Raw genomic sequence first — 20,331 nt, forward strand, 5'->3', positions numbered from 1 at the left:
CTTAATGGCCATCAAGAACCCACTGCGTCGGTGTTTCACAGAGCTATCTGTCACACCAGGTTAACAAAGGAAGAATTAGATTTCCGGGAGGAAGCGCGGCAAAATTCCGTCGGAGGTGCCCGGGTTCGATTCCCAGCTGTGCCGTAGATTTTCTCCGCTGTGGGACTGGGTGCTGTGTTTTCTCTCTCATCGTATCATCTTCATCGACACGCAAGTCGCCAAAGTGGTGTCAACTAAAAAGACTTGCACTAAGCGACCGGTCTATCCGACGGGAGGCCCTAGTCACACGAAATTTTATTTCCTTTCATCTCTGTTTAGTCGACAAGAAGGATACACGAAGGAACTTCAAAAACTAAACAACACATGCTGTCCCGCACTAACACCGTAGCACACCAAGACTGGCGTATTGTCAGAAGTGAGTACATGTTCCGGGCTTCCCGAAAACGCAGTTCTGCTGCCGTAAGGATAACAGGTGCATGACAGTGAGCGACTCGAATGGCACGGCGATTGGAAACGTACTCCATAGCTGAAGTACGCGGGACGGTGCAGTTCGTGTGGGGAAAACGTCTAAATTGTTAGCAAATTCATCGCTACATTCTGACGTATACGAACCAAATGCAGTGTCGCGGCCAACCGTAATGAGTTGATTTCAACAGACTTGACCAAGGCCGCACAGACGTGAGTGTTGCTGATCAGGAAGATAGGCCGTCGACGACGACACGGACGACAAATTGGCTCTGAGCACTATGGGACTTAACATCTGTGGTCATCAGTTCCCTAGAACTTAGAACTACTTAAACCTAACTAACCTAAGGACATCACACACATCCATGCTCGAGGCAGGATTCGAACCTGCGACCGTGGCGGTCACGCGGTTCCAGACTGAAGCGCCTAGAACCGCACGGCCACACCGGCCGGCGACACGGACGACAGCATTAGGGAAATGGGAGAAGTGATTCGCAGCAATCGCAGAGTAACTATAGCGGGCATTGCTCAGCAGATGCGCATGTCAGTAGGCAATGCTCCGTCCATCGTCCGAGATCGACTGAAGTGTCGGAAATAATGTTCGCGCTGGGTTCCGCGGTCACTGTCTCCTACATACATGTCGCCCCTGGACTTCCTTCGGAGTTACACCGAGGAAGGCAATCATTTCCAAAGCCGCGTCGTTACGTGCGATGAGGTATGGGTCCATCATTTCCCACGTGTAACAAAAAGAGCTTTCGTTGAAAGGAGACATACCTCCTCGATCTTGCGGAAGAAATGCAAAGTTCCATCATTAGCAGGGAAGGTAACCATTTTCATCGACTGCGAAGGAGCTGTGTATACAGAGTTTGTGGCAAATGGCACAACCATTAATGCTGATTCGCATTGAGCAACACTGGCATCGCTGCGCAACGCCATAAAGAGAAAGATCCGTGAAAAATTATCAGAGGCCTCATTGTTCTCCTGCACGAAAATGCAGCACCCTACACGTCGCGCACAATCCAAGCTTTGTCTCAGTGTTTTCGATGTTTGGAAACATCTGCCATACAGTCGAGATCTCGCACCACGCGACATCCATCTTTTCGGCAAGCTGAAAGAATATCTGGGGAAGGAGGGAGGGGGGGGGGGGGGAGAGTTTTCAGTGATGAGAACGTCCACATAGCTGTTCTCGAATGGCTCCGAAGCAAAGGAGAGCATTTCTGTCGTTGGAGAATTGAACAATTGGTCGAACGAACCGACAGTTGTCTGCGGTGACTTAATGACTATGCTGAAATATTGTGTCATTTCTCTGTGTCGGTGTGAAGTCTCCTCGTAGAATGGTGGTGCACAGTCCTTGATCACCAGACCAAGAATAATGCCCCGCGATACATCCACAGACTTTCCGCGAAATGTTACGGAATGAAGGTATATGGCCTCAGCTTTTCTAGCTTCCTTCCCCTTCGACTTGTCCCAGCGTGAATACTGCTACGCTGACATTCGCAAGCGGACAGAGAATAGATAATGTAGCTTGTTTAGGGCAGTTGATGCCTCTGGTTCGGGATTATGCGTCAGGATCTAGCATTATGTATTTACTCTAACGTTGATAGTTTGCGCGCGACAAGCCTTTGAAATCACTATCATTAGTAGTTGGCTCTACTTGACATTTCAACTAGATCACCTGCAAACAAAGCACTAGCTTGCTTTTAATTTGCTACGTGGACGCTGCTCAGTACACTCACCGCCGCACATTGTCTTTGTGGGTTGGTAAAGGGAATGCTATTTATTGATTGTTAGCCCCTCGGCAAGCTGGAGCTTTACCTTTCGCATTGGCATTTTAACTGTTCTCTCTATCCTGACACATTCTCGTAATTCGCCACTTAAGTGATTATTCTAATCCAGTGGCTTGATGTGGACGACACTCGTGGTTGCACCTTTTAAAGATTTGGTTATTGTCCTCTTGTAATCGTCACAGTTTGATAGTATTAATGTTGGAAATATATATTGGGACGATGTAAGCGCGATAGCGTTCTTTTTAACGAAAAACCTCTAAAATTTTCAGTATTGCTGTTTGGATGAATTGTAGTATGAAGTAAATCTCCAAGAAAAGCCATTATAGAAAGCTTCATTTTTTTGCCTTATCTCCCTCCTTATTTGCAGTTTCAGCGACGCTAGAAAATTTTACTGCTTACAGTAAAAGCAGCCGTAAAGTAAGACTGAAAAACGACGTGGTCTGACAGAAAGGTGACCCTTTCGAACAAATTGTTTGTTTTCCTATGTTTTCTCTTAAATATTATGAACTGGCAAAAAGATATTTTGAGCCTGGCCTAGTGAATTAATTGTCTGAAAGGAAAACGTTCAATCTTGAAGCAGTTTGCCGAGCAGTAAACCCAAAGAGTTATAATTTTATTTGTATTCTTCCTCCGAGCAACAGAATACAGACACTTTCACAGACTATAAGAGCTTACATGGAGTATTCAGTAGCTCTGTCCCTTCTCACCCTTTCCTTTCCCCATGAACTAGAACCGACGAGTATGCCTGCCGTTGCTGCGTCACCTTTTACTAGGTTGTTATAGACCCATACATGATTATTTGAAAAAAAACCTGCAGTTTTTTGTAGAAGCGTGTTCCGACAAGAAACAAAAACAGTGTAGTGAAGCTGCGTCCTGTTCTTGTTAAAAAATAAAAAACTTTAATAGTTACGTTAAGTTGAAAATCACCGTAGATTGTAGACCTTGACTATAGACAACGTCCCTAAACGCGGAACAATTCAGCGTGGGTCCAGTATGTAGCTGTGTGGCACGGCCTCAGTAATTAGACGTTTTAGATCCTAATGTAACCGTTTCTTTGAAGTTTCGGAGTGTCATCCCCGGTTGGTCCAGGAACTTTTGTCTATCACTTATCTCACCTAGAAACGCATTTTCGTGCTAAAGAAAATACTACGTTACACAGTAGGTCTCGGCCGACCGACTGGACAAGTCTGTGCACATGTTCATCCACAGTACGATGCTGCTTTATAAAAATGTGGTGTTCAAACCAACCTTCGATCTCAAAGCATCTTAACTTTCTCGTGACACGAAATCTTTATAGTAAGTTTTACATGCTAACAATTGGATCCAAAGAGTAATCGTTTTTATTTTCTTTTATTAAGAGCTTATTTTTATTAACAACGTAGTGTCTGATTGGTTTTGGACGACTAATGTTTTGTTTTCTTCGATACCATTAATGAGTTCTTCGGAAGCGACCACTATTGACTGATTACACAATTGTGGAAGAATCGATGGAAAAAGTCACATCGTTGAAATATTTTTTAGTATGCGAACAGAGCTATTTAGAATGGATAGACCACGTGAAATTAGTCGTAGGAAAGACAGATGCCGGACTCATTCATTGAAAGAGCTTGCTGACACTGTAGGCCACTTACGAAAGAGATGGCGTACGGTACCCTCGTTCGGCCAATACTTCAGTATTGCTCCTCAGTCAGGGATTCTTATTAGGTATGATTGATTAATAGAGGAAATGGAGGACATCTAAAGGTGAGGAGCGCGTTTTGTTGTGCATCATGGTGTTGTATCTGTTAAAATTCCGATTGCATACGTACCTAGAAAAGTCATCCAATATATTCCCTCCTCCTACATGTATCTCCCGAAAAGACCATGGAGCTAAAATTATAGAGATTCGAATGATCGAGTTTTTATTCCCGCGCACCATTCGCGGCTGAAAAGGAGAGGTGGAAATGACAAGAGTAGAAGAAATTCCCTCCTCCATACAACCAAAGGCGGCTTGCGGAGTATATAAGTTCAAATGGCTCTAAGCTCTATGGGACTTAACATCTGACTTCATTAGTCCCCTAGACTTAGAACTACTTGAACCTAACTAACCTAAGGACAGCACACACATCCATGCCTGAGGCAGGGTTCGAACCTGCGACCGTAGCAGCAGCGCGGTTCCGGACTGAAGCGCCTAGAACCGCTCGGTCACATGGGCCGGCGATATAAGTAGGTGGATTGAAGCTTAGTGCTCCAACTTGCGGAAAAGAGGATCACATTCGGATCGAATTCCTACATGGGATTGTCGACAATTAGTCGCGCCTCATCTGCACCTCACAAACACGTCACACAAACGGTTAAAAAACGAAAACACAGTCAGCATATCTACGCCAGTAGAAGACGTCACACGTAACTGACTACCATTATGATTAGAGTGATGTGTGATGGCAGAAGAAGCATCTGACAGCAAAAATAAAATACAGCAAGTTCCTAATTGTCGGAATTAATGCCTACCCGGCACAGCACGGATAACCTGAAAACACAGATAACGCAAAATACACACTTCTTTTTCCAGAAACTGCTGTTTACTGAATTTATGAAACATGTTAAAACCACTCATGAGAACCCACAGCATTTCCGACGCGATGCTCGCCTGAAAATGACAACTTGGACGGTGTGAAGAAGAAAAAAACTCCCAGAAGGGGAGGAGGAAAGGAAATGAAACTTCGCGGTTGAAAGAGTATATGATGTTGCTTCGGTGATTACAAAATCGACTTGTATACTCTCCCGAGACAAGCTGACCCACAGCTGTTGTAACTGACCTTTGGTATCCTTAACACTGGCACTGCGACGGAATCGACGTGGGAACTGGTTCCACAAATGTTTTATGGCAGACAGATCTGCGGTATTGTTAGTCACTTGGGTATCTCAGCATGACGCATACCGTTCATGCCATGCCATGTTTGGAAGAGCATTGTCCTGTCGAATAATGGCACCATGATATCGTTGCAAGAGTGGTAACATACGAGGACGTAGCATGTCCGTGACAGCTTTGTTCCGTCAGATTGCCTGAGACACTACCAGCCTTGACCTAAAGTTATACGCGATGATTCTTTACACCATGATGTGAGGAATAACATCACTGTGCTTCTGCAGAATAGTGGTGAAATGGAACGTCTCCCTAGGTAGCCGCTATGCTCTCCGACGACGGATAGTGCGGAACCGTGATCCATCACTGAACACAGTTCGACGCCTTTCATCAACAGTCAACCACCCCTTGCGGTGGTCAGACTTGGTTGACTGGAACCTCGCCAGCCGCTGTGGCCGAGCGGTTCTAGGCGCTTCAGTCCGAAACCACCCTGCTGCTACTGTTGCAGGTTCGAATCCTCCCTCGTGCATGGATGTGTGTGGTGTCGTTAGGTTAGTTAGGTTCTTCTAGGGGACTGATAACCTCAGATGTTAAGTCCCATAGTGCTTAGAGCCATTTGAACCATTTGACTGAAACCTCTACGACGAGTATGCCTGCCACCATTCAACATCGGCCCAGTGTCACATCCGGATGCCTCACATATCTGAATATTTCACGCTCCGAGCTGCCGGCCAAATAGAGACCCGCATTGAGGCAGCTTTCAAACTCTGTCAGTGATGATAAAGCTTTCTCACACAAGTACATGACATCTCCATGTCCTACACAGTTATCACTCAACACTGATGCATTCTGGTGTCCGTTCTACGTGTCACAGAGAATTGCAACTCTGATCTTTTATATACCCGCCGATGGCGGGTACGTATACGAAGCGACACTAGCATCCTACCATAAATTCTTCTTTGTCAGGCAATGCGTTTACATAATTATCCATAAAATACGAAGTATTTCGTATCGCTTGCTTTCAGTTTACTTGCGGGGAACAGTTATCCGATTCTTTTCTTTTTGTTTCGCATTCACTTTTTACCTCACGACGGTTCTCATTTTCCGGACAATGAAAACTAAGCTCGAGTCAAACGAATTTTATCTTGCATCCTCTAATGCAGTGCCTCGGTGTGCGTGATAAAGGGCTCCTGGGTCGCCTCGTCTAGGGTCTGTTTCTCTACCGATCACACTTTGTCCACTGTATCAGCGTCACTTAGCTACTCAAATCGCGTTTCATAGACATTACCGATTAACCACTCGCGGATGTTTTCGTCATTTACGTCTTCACACTAGAAATATTCATTGTAATTATTGTAGAGGACTTCTGGCTTCGTTTTTTTTTTTTTTTTTTTTTTAAATGCTGAACTGTGCACGGATGATCGAAATCTTTCTGTAGCACCAAATTCGGGACGAGACACTGTCTATCGTGCGCAGAATTTGAAACCGTGATATACCAACAAAGAGACTGGATGTTGTAGATGAACTCTTTTTTTACGGATCCCTCTGTGCTCCACCGCCCCCTGCCAGTTTCCTTTCCATCCTCTCAGTATCTTCCACAAGGAAAGAAACAAGAGGGAGAGAGAGAAGTGTTTTTCTGGTGTCGGCTGCTGTCGGGACACTGAGCGCCTGGCGCGACCTCCGCAGTTAATGTAGGTTATTCTGCGGCCCGCGTTATCTTATCGGCGACTCGCTATCGGTCGCTAACCTGCGCCGTGACGTCAGCAACAGCTGCTGGCTTTCTCCCGAGCGCCGCGCAGTCGCGTGGCCTGGGTCGCGGTAGCCGTGTAGGCTGCCCGCCAGCTCTCCGGCCGCCCTCCTTCTATTGTTGTTTCCGCACGCGAGATAGCCCGCGTGTGCCAGTGCCGGCGACAGAATCCCGCGATTAGATACATAGTTCAAATTTTAACACACTGAGAGTACGTTATCGCCTCTTTCATTGGCGGATGAAGAACTGGGTTATCAGTGCGCTTGTGGTACTCGACAGTGTTGCTCCTGTTCATCAAATTGAAGGCGCACATGGCTGGTAAGTAGCGCAGGAACCTCCTAGAATTCACAGGAAGTGTCACTGGTGTACGGTGGCTGCTGTGTTAGACATTTCACCGTTCTGTCGCTGTTCCAAGGTCGTTCCTCGCCTTAGAAAGCATCGCGGATCTCCACAAATCCAGCAAAATCTTTTAAAACTTCTAACACTACTGACCCCCCCAGGAACCATGGACCTTGCCGTTGGTGGGGAGGCTTGCGTGCGTCAGCGATACAGATGTCCGTACGGTAGGTGCAACCACAACGGAGGGGATCTGTTGAGAGGCCAGACAAACGTGTGGTTCCTGAAGAGGGGCAGCAGCCTTTTCAGTAGTTGCAGGAGCAACAGTCTGGATGATTGACTGATCTGGCCGGCCGCGGTAGCCGAGCGGTTCTAGGCGCTTCAGTCCGGAACCGCGCAACTGCTACGGTCGCAGGTTCTAATCCTGCCTCGGGACTGGGTGTGTGTGATGTCCTTAGGTTAGTTAGGTTTAAATAGTTCTAAGTTCTAGGGGACAGATGACTTCAGATGTTAAGTCCCATAGTACTCAGAGCCATATATGACTGATCTGGCCTTGTAACACTAACCAAAACGGCCTTGCTGTGCTGGTACTGCGAACGGCTGAAAGCAAGGGGGAAACTACAGCCGTAATTTTTCCCGAGGGCATGCAGCTTTACTGTATGGCATGGAGAGCTGCATCAAACCAGTCTCAGGACTGAAGACCACAACAACAACAACACTACTACTGATCATGTCGCTAGACAAATTTTTAACAAATGTTGTTAGACAATGGTCGCGACCCTTCTACGCGACTTCATGTCGCACGTAGAAGAATCCACAGATGTAGACAAGATTTTTACCTCTTTAGTCACCTACAGCTCGAATTAAAGAACGTTTGTGATTGTCAGGTGTCACTTGCGAGGCGGCAGTGTTAGTTACTAATATGTAGCATGTTCGCGATCAGTATAAAATACGGTACTCCACGTTTGGCCTCCCCTGCTACCCACGTATCCTTCCTCGCCTTTCAAGACATGCAGAATAGGCAACACCAGCACTTGGAGCCTGAAAAACAGATGTGACTGTCTGACGGCTGAACCCTACCACTCGACTCAAGTGTTACGTCAACCACTAAGTTATTTTAATCGAAATATTTTTATTTATCCTGGTTAGGTTAGGCCATGAGAACCATTTACCCATCTGACCAGACATTCTACGTATTTTACACTACACTCATTAACGAGACAGATTTAAAAAATACATTTTATACAGAATTCAACACCTAGAAGTTGCTGTAACGTCAGTAGCGGAAAAGGCAGTTGTAACTTAACTAGAAAAAATAGAGTTTATATTAGTTTATGAAAAGTGGAACAAAAAAGGCAGATTAGAAAAAGATTTAAACTATAGGTTATGGCAACATTTGACGTGATAGTACCACAAGCAGTGCAGAGGATTACTGACTGAGATACGAGAACATGAGAAGCATAACTGGAAGAAAAAAAAAATGGTCCAAATGGCTCTGAGCACTATGGGACTTAACTGCTGAGGTCATCAGTCCCCTAGAACTTAGAACTACTTAAACCTAACTAACCTAAGGACATCACACACGTCCATGCCCGAGGCAGGATTCGAACCTGCGACCGCAGCGGTCGTGCAGTTCCAGACTGTAGCGCGTAGAACCGCTCTGCCACTCCGGCCGGTAACTGGAAGAAGATCGAGACATTTGTTTTATTGTTCGACAGAAAGAAAATATATGGCAGTAGCTTGGGTAAGGAAGAGAGGAAAAACATAGTTACCTCTTTGGCGAGTTCTTCGTCCGTGTGCAGAATATCTGGACTCAACGACGTTCAGATTGCGTAGTCTGGTCGGTCAGGAGAAGCACAGCCAGTCATCCCTCCATACGGTCGAATCTTCTTTTCTACTGATATTTGTGTACAGCGTTAGCTCAAGTATGAGCTTTATTGAAATGTGCTACTATTGAAAACAACACTTTGTGCAGCGTCAAAAGATTGTCCACATAGGTCGAAAGTAGTAGTGCATTCCAGTAGTTTGTACAGCTGGTGATGATGTGTACAAATCTGCCTTTCATTAACTGGAACACTTTTTCGGATTTGAGTCTGCAGTGTCCTAACTGAAGAAGACACCCTACAGTTCACATGAATCACGGAAAACTGGAAGGAGCGAAAGCGAAATCCCGTATCGGAAACCCTGTGTATTAGCAACTGTATTACTTACCGCGGAAGGACTTCACTGTAATATAACGATTCGTCGTGAGCGCTTTTTTGCATAGACCATACACCTTCACGAGTTTCGGCTTAATCCATGATCAGAATGGCATTTGAAAGGACATTGATACACAGTATCTAGCCTGATCCCTACGGTAGTGCGCTAGTCCATGGTACGTATCGATACGTAAAAACCTGACGAGATACTATGTATCTGTTTCCTATTATACTTGATTTGGTGATGGCTTAAGCCTAAATTCATGAAGGTGTCTGGTCTATGAAAATACAAAAAAAGAATCAGGAAATAACATCATATTAATTAGCGCTATTATGATCTCAGACAGTTATTATGACTTTATCTCATTTATTGATATGCCTTCAATTTGTTGAGCCATGGTCAAAATCTGCAGAATTTTAAAGTTTCAGAAATATATCTCATAACCTTATACACAGTGCCAATAGTAATTATTTATTAATCTGAAAGCAAATTACAAACGTTTTAAGCAACGTAATTTTTTTAAGCAACGCAATCTTACTTGGGACAGATTCTGTTAAGTGGAAGAAATAATTATGTGTCATCTCTCTTCAAGTGCTTACTAGATCGACCGAGCTGCTGAACGCATTACACATTTGCAACTATTACATGGCGCAACGAGTGCATGCACAGCAGGTCATGTAAATCGAGAACCCGGTTGGCACCCAGTCTACGCGCGGGAAAGCGCTCCCGGTAGAGAAACGTCTCTGAAAGACCGCTGATGCATCTGTGCAGTCGTGCCGACGTACTTACTTAGGGAGTTTCTAGAGACCCATCCACAACGTATGTTTCATCATTTTATTCACAATGACGATAGTGATAATTGTAGTTCACACTCTCGCTTATGGTGGGTGAAATAGGTAGAGTAATTTCTGTCGAATCAGTTTCTCAGTTTTACCATTGCACTTCGAAATCAAGCTGCGACAGCTCTCCTCTCGTTTATGTTTCAGTATGTAGAATTTTTTTACTTTTATTACAGCTATGAAACAGAATTAATTTTTCTTGTGTTTTTAGTGGGAGACGTGTCGAGAACAACAGAGTGATAGCTTGCACTGTCCATTAACATGGACAACGCGTGGATTCAAACAAAGCAACAGGTCAATAGCTGTTTCTGAAACCATTTTCGAAGTGTTTTTCCATTCATTTCGGTATGGTAGTCGTGTCCAAACAATACGCAGTAGACTTCCTTTTCATATGACTTCATGCACTGCTCCTAGAAACGTCATTAAAAAAAAAAAGTAGATTCGCAAAATGGAAGATGTGAATTTAGAAACATCTCCTAATTGGCTCTGAGCACTATGGGACTTAACATCTATGGTCATCAGTCCCCTAGAACTTAGAACTACTTTTTTTTACCAGCTTTTTTTTATATTTATTTAAATGTCATACATCTATACAAATACATAAATAAGATTTACATACAAGTTAAATGAAAGTGAAAAGAAAAAAGAAAAATTCATATTCCAAGCGGATTTTTGTGTTTATCTTTTTTTTTTGGGGGGGGGGGGGGGGGGGAACAGGAAGGCAGGGTAAACAAACAATCTTTATTCGTACAATTGTACTATCTTAGGGATAAGAAAAGGATCGAGACAGCAAAAACAAAGCAAAAACAATTTGGAAACCAGAAAATCAACGTAAAGGCCAACCTTTTTTTTTGTGTAATATGAATAAAGTAAATGACAATCCTAGTCACGGGCGGGAGTGAAAATGAAGTTATCATCTGCATCACAATCCCTGCAGCACGCGGTGTCGCATCATAAATCTGGCAGACAGCCATATAATCTTGACCATTTCTGCCTTTGTGGGCGGCATGTATGTCTCCTGCGTCGACCAGGTAGTGGCCAGTTTTCTTCTCAGTGTGCTGTATGCCAATATAACTGAACCGCGCAGTATTGTCTCTAGTCGTTATGCTGCAGGAGTCTTCTCAGTTCTGGGACACCCCAGCTGTCGGGCGGATTGTGAAAAACACTTCCTAAAAAATTGGAAAAGTAAGTCCTGTATTTCGTATGACTCCGTATGAGCTCGTGTTGTTCTTGTAAATACATCCAATAATCCATCACGGACTTAATATCGTACGAATACAACTATTTCGTTGCATGTCCAGCGATCCAATTGACCGCATACGTCTTTTGTTTGGGAAAAAAGGTCTTGTCCGGTAGAAAAAGTACATTCGATGTGATTTCTGTGTAGTTAGTGCGCCGAAGGAAGGCCAATATTCGACGCGTCAGCATCCAGACGTCCCTCGCTGCGCCACACACTAAACCATGTTCTCCCGTTGCTAACAGGCCACAGTTTGTGCAAAGAGGAGAATCGACCATATGAATTGTATGTAATCGACTCCTGGTCACAAGTTTACGGTTTATAAGAATGTACCACATCGATCTCGCTGCTGTTGACAGTAATGGAGTATGCACTGCACACCAAATGTGGTTCCACGTTCTCGACGGGTATTTGAATTCCATTACGTTGCGGGCATGGTGATCCATCAAGCACCTATAGATCTCCCGAGTCGTGGGTATTCTCGTCGAAGGTACTTTCAGACGAACATAACTGTAATCAACAAGAAATGAGGCAATGTGTGCAAGAGAAGGCGAAATATTGCCCACCGCAATAGGGGGTTCGTACGAAGGCGGAACAAGTACTTCTATCAGAGCTGACGTTATGGTGTGCTTTCGTTGTTGCCAGTTTCGTATCATCGCTCGCATGTAAAGCGCCAGAGCTTTGTTTCGCACGTTTGTGAGGTTGAGGCCACCGTTCCGGAATTGTAGCGTTAACGTGTCATAAGTGATCTTAAATAACATCCCGTTACTAACATAGTAACCAAAGGCAGCCATGAGGCGGTCTGCAATACCCTTCGGTATTGGTAGGATCTGCGCTAAATGGGGCAGTCGTGACGCTATGTGAACGTTAGTGTATGCCACACGCTGGATCATGTCAAAGGCTCTCAGTGAGTTGTTTCGTATCGCCAGACGAACATTTTGCAGAAGCCGCCGAGAACTCGCCGCCGCTGACCGCCGTAGTGAACGGGTAAATGTGATCCCCAGACATCTCAGCGATTCCACCGTCTGAAACGGTTCCGGTATGTCTTCCAGACCCCGTCCAATGTGCATAATTTTGGATTTTGTCATGTTAATGACACTGCCTGCTGCCGTCCCGTAAGAGTCTAGATGTTCAACAGCCTGACGCACTTCATGACCTGATCTGACAAGAAGGATCAGCTCGTCCGCATATGCGCGACAAACGAAAGAGTTCTCATTAAGCGCTATCCCAGTAAGTGAGCGCCTCATAACACACATCAGCGGCTCAAGCGCTATCGCAAACAGCATCATGGAGAGTGAGCACCCTTGTCGGACGGAGCTGTTAATAGGAACCGAGCCTGCTTCCCGACCGTTTACAATCACCTTCGATGTAGCCCCTCGTATTAGCCTCATAATGATGGAGACGAAAACAGGTGGAATCTCCATTCGGCTCATGACTGACGCTAAGAAGTCATGGTTTATCCTGTCGAACGCACGATCGAAGTCCACAGATATCATCGCTGCTCGCATTTTACACGTTTCCGCAAGGGCGATAACGTCACGGTATTCACTTAACGCCGAGGAGATGTTGCTTCGCACCCCTAGGCAAGCCTGATCAGGGGATATTGTCCTGGATATCGCCAGCTTGAGACGAGACGCTAGTAGCCGTGCAAAAATTTTCTAATCGGTGTTTAGCATAGTGAGAGGCCGATATTGATTAACACTGCGACTCCCCGCCATCTTCGGGATGGGAAGAAGAAAGCCCGTCACAAAATCCGCCGGTAGGCGCATTTTCGGACTCATCGCCTCATTGTACATCGATACCAACTGTGGCATCATCATGTCCACGAATTCTCGATAAAACTCTAGCGTAATCCCATCTGGCCCCGGTGATTTATGGGCCGCTCCTTTTGTGAGTGCCACCTTTATGTCGTTTCTGTGAGTGGCTCCATAAGCGCTGCCTTATCCGTCTCTGTCAGTGTCGTTTGCAGATGTTGCAGTATCTCTTCCCCTACCTGACGGTCCGTCGGTGTACCGGCATAGAGGTGGCGGAAATGCTCTAAAAATTCATATGCAATGTCCTGCTGTGTTGTCAGTTGACGGCCATCTAAACCGTGGAGCACTGTTACCAATGCCCGGCGGTAACATTTATGTTCCAGCGACACATGGTGCATCGAGGTACGTTCCCCAGTGATGGTGTCAAGACATCTTGCCCGTATTGGGATGCCACCCAGTCGTCGTCGCGTGATCGATAGGATTTGTGCCTTGACGCGATGAACTTCCGCATGATGTTCTGCAGACGGCACCTGGAAGGACAGCTCACGAAGCATGGTGTAATAATAATCAAGAGTGTCTCTCTGCCATCTCGTCTTATCCCGACCATACTGTATTAAAGCTCTTCTTATTGCCGGCTTAGTGCACTCGAGCCACCATTGAAGCACGGAGGTATACGTTGGTAGACGGCGTTGACATGTGGCCCATACCTCCTCGACTCTCTGACGACATTCGGGGTCCGCCAAAAGGGACGAATTGAGCTTCCATGTCCCGCGGCTTCTCCACACACTTTGCCTAGGGAGTGACATGGTACAAATGTAAGCCAGATGATCAGTAAATGCCGCAGGCCATCGTTCCGCGTCGACCACCTTATCCTGTAGACCAACCGAAACATATATTCGATCGAGTCTGCTCGGCGAGTGACTGGTAAAAAAAGTATATCCCTCACGGTTCCTATGAATCATGTCCCAGGTGTCGCTCAACTCCAGATCCCGGCATAGCACATGCAATTCACTACAGGTATTGTAACGTGGTGTCTGGTCTTTTTGGGCTAAAACACAATTAAAGTCACCAACTATAATGAAATGATCGAATCTGCCGGTAAATAAGGGCACAACCTCTTCCGAATAATATCTCGCACGCGCCCGTCTGTTGTCTGTGCCGGAAGGGGCATAAACATTGAGAATGCGAATTCCATTAACAGTTATCGCCAGTCCTCGTGCCGAAGGTAGATAAGCCAGGTCTCGGACCGGAATCCCGTCCCGGACCAATATCGCCGTTCCACTGTCGTTGTTAGAGTGCGGCGAGGTGTAGGAGATGTATCCATGTACTTCCTGGAACTCAGGAATGTAAATTTCCTGCACCATCAGTATATCCACATCCGACGCGTATATCATGTCCCTAAACAACTGCTGTTTCACGGGCGATCTAATGGTATTTACATTCACTGTCCCTATTCTGTATGCCTGGGGTCGAGTAGCTGTCATCTCCACATGATGTTAAAATGACAAAGTTTCACCGTATCGATAGTCCCTTTGCACATCCGCCGAGGGTCGCCCGAGGAACGTGTCCCTGCGGCATTAGGTTTCTTGAGATGCGGACGGATGCAAGGCCCCACCAATAGAATGGTCCGCATCGGTGATTTCGTCGTCCTGCTCATACCAGCTGATACTATTGGTGTGCTCCAAATTTTCCTGTGCGGCATTGATGTGTGACATCTGTTGTTCTTTCGCAGCTGTAGACTCCACCGCCGAAGGGGTATCAGGCCCCTGAGCGGATGCGACGTCTGAACGATATGACATCATTTCACTGTCCGAATTCATGTGATCTGCGACATCCGAAGCTTGTGGTTCCATGTCAGACAGGTCCATAGTGTTAGACTCATCTGGGCTCCCTAGAAGAGAAGGGAGCGTCCCTGCAGAGTTTAGTCGGCGCTTCTTGCGGCGCTTTGGCGAGCGTTGTTTGCGGGCCCTAACCTCGGCCTCTGGTGTTGGCGAATCTTGCATCTCCTGCGTTCCCGCCGCCGCCACAATGCCCTGGGGCCGTTCCACTTCAGCTTCCATGCCTTTTGTGATGCTCTCATCCTCTTTCTGCGCCACGTGTAGTGTCTGAGATTGGAGGTTGGTCGGAGCCATTCCTTCTTCAGTGGCGTCCAAAGGCGCCTCAATCAACTGCGGCGTCGGTTCGATGGTGCGCTCCGACCTCGGCGTCACCTCCCCGCGAAGTGCCGTCACGTAAGTCATCGGCAGTGACGTTGGTGTAGTCGGATTTTGGAAGTCTCCGCTGGGGAGTTGCACGAGTCTCCTCTGCATACACGCTGATCGAAGATGTCCTTCACCACCACACCCGGAGCAAGTCCGGGGCTGTCCATCATAGATGACAATAGCTCGACAGCCACCGATGTTTATGTACGATGGCACATGTTTCGTAAGGGCAATTCGCACCTGTCGGACACCATAGAGCACTGGATACGTGCTAAAACTTGCCCAACGTTCGGCCGTATGACTAATAACTCTGCCATATGGCTGGAGTGATTCAGTGACCAATGATTCGGGTACCTCGAAAGGCAGCTCGAAGATTCGAATCGTACGCACGCCCAGGCCCGAATGAGCGACTAAAACTTCGCCAATATGACCATCGGAGTGTCGGAACTGGAATCCTCGTTTGGCGGCTTAAATGATCCTATAACATGCTGCGTCGTCAATCATCTTTACGTAAAGAGTGCTGCTCACGATTGATAAATGAATTCCAATAATCTCCGTGTAATTAAGATGCACTTCGTCCCTCAAGAAACGTTCGATTTCGAAAGCCTTCGGTCTTGCATACTCGTTACAGAACGTGAACTGTATCGTGGTTTTTCGGAAATTGTGTGCCATTGCGTTCTATTCAAACAGTAACACACGCGAGTGACGACGGTGTAAACACCGCTTCTTCCGCGAACGTTCGCAGCCGAGACGTAAACAAGTCCGAACTGCTCCGCGGCGAAAGGCGGACTGAACTTAGAACTACTTAAACCTAACTAACCTAAGGACATCACACAACACCCAGTCATCACGAGGCAGAGAAAATCCCTGACCCCGCCGGGAATTGAAGCCGGGAACCCGGGCGTGGGAAGCGAGAAACGCTACCGCACGACCACGAGCTGCGGACAGAAACATCTCCTAATTCAGTACATTTCGAACTGCTCTTCCACATTACTCATCTTCTTCGTCATTCTCCCCCCTTCCCCCTCCCCCCCTCTCTCTCTCTATCTTTCTCTCCCATATACACACACGTGCGCGCCCCCACAAAACTTAAGTCTGTTCGTCTATGCCACTGCACGAGTATAATTTCACACTGAAATTCAAGGTTCTCGGGAGATTTTTCTTCGGCTGTACAGCAAGTCTCGGATCTGAATGTTCCCTCTAGCACGTTGTCAGATATTAAGACTCATCTTCTCCTCTTTCTAAGTCGCTGGAAATAAAACGTAACACATTATGGAAGGAACACACAAAAAACGTTGTGGGGAAGACTGCGTTTTGCTGGCAGGACAGATCTGCTAAGGAGACTGCCTACACTACGCTTGTCCGTCCTCTTGTAGAATACTGCAGCGCGGTGTGGGATCCTTACCAGATAGGATTGACGGAGTATATCGAAAAAGTTCAAAGAAGGGCATCACGATTTGTATTATCGCGAAATAGGGGCGAGAGTGTCACTGAAATGATACAGGAGTTGGGATTGACGTCATTAAAACAAAGGCGTTTTTCGTTGCGGAGGAATCTTCTCGCGAAATTCCAATCACCAACTTTCTCTTGCAAATGCGAAAATATTTTGTTGACGCCGACCTACATAGGGAGAAACGATGACCATGATAAGATAAAGGAAACCAGAGTTCGTACGGAAAGATAGAGGTGTTCGTTCTTTCCGCGCGCTTCTTGGAATACTAGCGAATTGTGAAGATGGCTCGATGAACCCTCTGCTAGCCACTTAAATGTGATCTGCAGAGTATCGATGTAGATGTACATTCAAATCAGATACGCCGTGTGACGGTTGTTGAAACCTGTCGGTTGTCCCATCGGTACCGGTGGCTTCTGGTGTACAGACCAACCAACATACACTCCTGGAAATGGAAAAAAGAACACATTGACACCGGTGTGTCAGACCCACCATACTTGCTCCGGACACTGCGAGAGGGCTGTACAAGCAATGATCACACGCACGGCACAGCGGACACACCAGGAACCGCGGTGTTGGCCGTCGAATGGCGCTAGCTGCGCAGCATTTGTGCACCGCCGCCGTCAGTGTCAGCCAGTTTGCCGTGGCATACGGAGCTCCATCGCAGTCTTTAACACTGGTAGCATGCCGCGACAGCGTGGACGTGAACCGTATGTGCAGTTGACGGACTTTGAGCGAGGGCGTATAGTGGGCATGCGGGAGGCCGGGTGGACGTACCGCCGAATTGCTCAACACGTGGGGCGTGAGGTCTCCACAGTACATCGATGTTGTCGCCAGTGGTCGGCGGAAGGTGCACGTGCCCGTCGACCTGGGAGCGGACCGCAGCGACGCACGGATGCACGCCAAGACCGTAGGATCCTACGCAGTGCCGTAGGGGACCGCACCGCCACTTCCCAGCAAATTAGGGACACTGTTGCTCCTGGGGTATCGGCGAGGACCATTCGCAACCGTCTCCATGAAGCTGGGCTACGGTCCCACACACCTTTAGGCCGTCTTCCGCTCACGCCCCAACATCGTGCAGCCCGCCTCCAGTGGTGTCGCGACAGGCGTGAATGGAGGGACGAATGGAGACGTGTCGTCTTCAGCGATGAGAGTCGCTTCTGCCTTGGTGCCAATGATGGTCGTATGCGTGTTTGGCGCCGCGCAGGTGAGCGCCACAATCAGGACTGCATACGACCGAGGCACACAGGGCCAACACCCGGCATCATGGTGTGGGGAGCGATCTCCTACACTGGCCGTACACCACTGGTGATCGTCGAGGGGACACTGAATAGTGCTCGGTACATCCAAACCGTCATCGAACCCATCGTTCTACCATTCCTAGACCGGCAAGGGAACTTGCTGTTCCAACAGGACAATGCACGTCCGCATGTATCCCGTGCCACCCAACGTGCTCTAGAAGGTGTAAGTCAACTACCCTGGCCAGCAAGATCTCCGGATCTGTCCCCCATTGAGCATGTTTGGGACTGGATGAAGCGTCGTCTCACGCGGTCTGCACGTCCAGCACGAACGCTGGTCCAACTGAGGCGCCAGGTGGAAATGGCATGGCAAGCCGTTCCACAGGACTACATCCAGCATCTCTACGATCGTTTCCATGGGAGAATAGCAGCCTGCATTGCTGCGAAAGGTGGATATACACTGTACTAGTGCCGACATTGAGCATGCTCTGTTGCCTGTGTCTATGTGCCTGTGGTTCTGTCAGTGTGATCATGTGATGTATCTGTCCCCTAGGAATGTGTCAATAAAGTTTCCCCTTCCTGGGACAATGAATTCACGGTGTTCTTATTTCAATTTCCAGGAGTGTACAAATAGTATAGCCGTGTGCCACGTTCATGTCTACATAGTAAGTGTGCGCAGTAACTGTTGGACAACCAGACGTACAGACTGATAGTAGTTAGGTTGCTTGTCGGACGTCGTCTTATCGATTCCAGTGGCGGTGTGCTGCGCCTAGTTGCGATTTTGCATACTATAAATATTCACACCGACGCCGGTCGCAGTTGATCACTGCTAATGGGAAAAGCTGCTTCGCTATTACAACGACGTGATACACTGCAAGGATTTCACCAGAGTTCATCAGTTTACCCCTTCGAACTCTTAGTATACTTTCTCTAACGGCAAAGAGATCTGATCTGGTGCTTCTTCACTTTTATTCATACGGCACAAGTAGGCAGTGAAGCGAGAGATAAAAAGCAGGTAATCACCTTTACTTTTAAAACCATGTAATTGCAAAAACATTGAGCCAACTGGGAAGAGTGAAGCGTGAAAGCTTTCCTTCTGCTTTAAGAGGTATGCTGCGTTAGTCCCAAATTTTTACCCTACTAATAGCTGTAGGGCTCCGTTCCCGTAGCTAAGTGATCAGCGTGGCTGACTGCGATGCGGAGGACCAGGGTTCAAAAAAATAGTTCAAATGTCTCTGAGCACTATGGGACTTAACATCTGAGGTCATCAGTCCCCTAGAACTTAGAACTACTTAAACCTAAAGACATCACACACATCCATTCCCGAGGCAGGATTCGAACCTGCGACCGTAGCAGTCGCGCGGTTCCGGACTGCAGCGCCTAGAACCGCTCGGCCACAACGACCGGCGACCAGGGTTCGATTCCCGGCACAGCCAGAGATTGTTTTTCATTTTTCGTGATGGGACGGCTGGAACCGTGCCTCGTGAGGCCTATTGAGGAGCTACTTGACCGAGAAGTACCAGCTCCAGATCACGAAAACTGACAACGGCCAGGACAGCGGTGTGCTTATCTTACGTCCCTCCATACCTCATCTAGTGACATCACTGGCAGAGGAAGGCACGGTGGTCGGTTGACCAGGGCCTGTGGACGGAGAGTGAAATAGCCGCAAGAGGATCTACGTTGTACCATATTTAGCTGCTGCTGGTGGCTACAGCCGCACCACTAAAGAGCTGTTTGATATGTAGGTTCTGAAAAAAATTCTACGCCAAGCGGACCATAAATTTCAGGTCAGTGTTTCAAAGAATATCTCACACAATTCCGGTAGCTTCATTCCTTGTTGATCTCCCATAATGCACTCTTAATAGCAGTGGAATTACCGTTAGTTTAACTGCGGCGTCTTTGACAACATGTAACCAGACACTGCCTCTTCAAAAGAGATAATCAATGTTTGGCTTTCAGAAATAACTGTCTCACTCACTATAAAGGTATTGTCCAAAGCTATATCAATTATTCTTTGTACGATGATTTCGCAGATCCTTTCACATATGCCCATATCGATTCATGCTACGACTGTCAGAGATAAGCAACATCTCAGTACTCCTCTAGCTATCTATCACTCTGCAGTGGTGTGCTGTTTGGAACTTCCTGGCAGATTAAAACTGTGTGCCGGATCGGTACTCGAACTCGGAATCTCGTCCATCACCGTTAATATTCTTACCCACTCAGCTGTCTA

The 20,331-nt window shown here is 47.0% G+C and overlaps 1 protein-coding gene and 1 long non-coding RNA gene across 2 annotated transcripts in view; both read left to right on the top strand.

Moving 5' to 3' along the window:
* The window catches only part of LOC124607421, a 1,003,590-nt gene that overhangs the window by 485,038 nt on the left and 498,221 nt on the right, over positions 1 to 20,331 (top strand). The window lies entirely within an intron of this gene.
* Positions 7,020 to 20,331, top strand: part of LOC124607420 — a 241,205-nt gene continuing 227,893 nt past the window's right edge. The window contains exon 1 of the mRNA XM_047139746.1: positions 7,020 to 7,162. Coding sequence (XP_046995702.1) covers positions 7,156 to 7,162 — 7 coding nt within the window. The 5' untranslated portion in view covers positions 7,020 to 7,155. The remainder of the gene's footprint in view (positions 7,163 to 20,331) is intronic.

Source organism: Schistocerca americana, chromosome 3 (genome assembly GCF_021461395.2).
Source record: "Schistocerca americana isolate TAMUIC-IGC-003095 chromosome 3, iqSchAmer2.1, whole genome shotgun sequence".
NCBI lineage: Eukaryota > Metazoa > Arthropoda > Insecta > Orthoptera > Acrididae > Schistocerca > Schistocerca americana.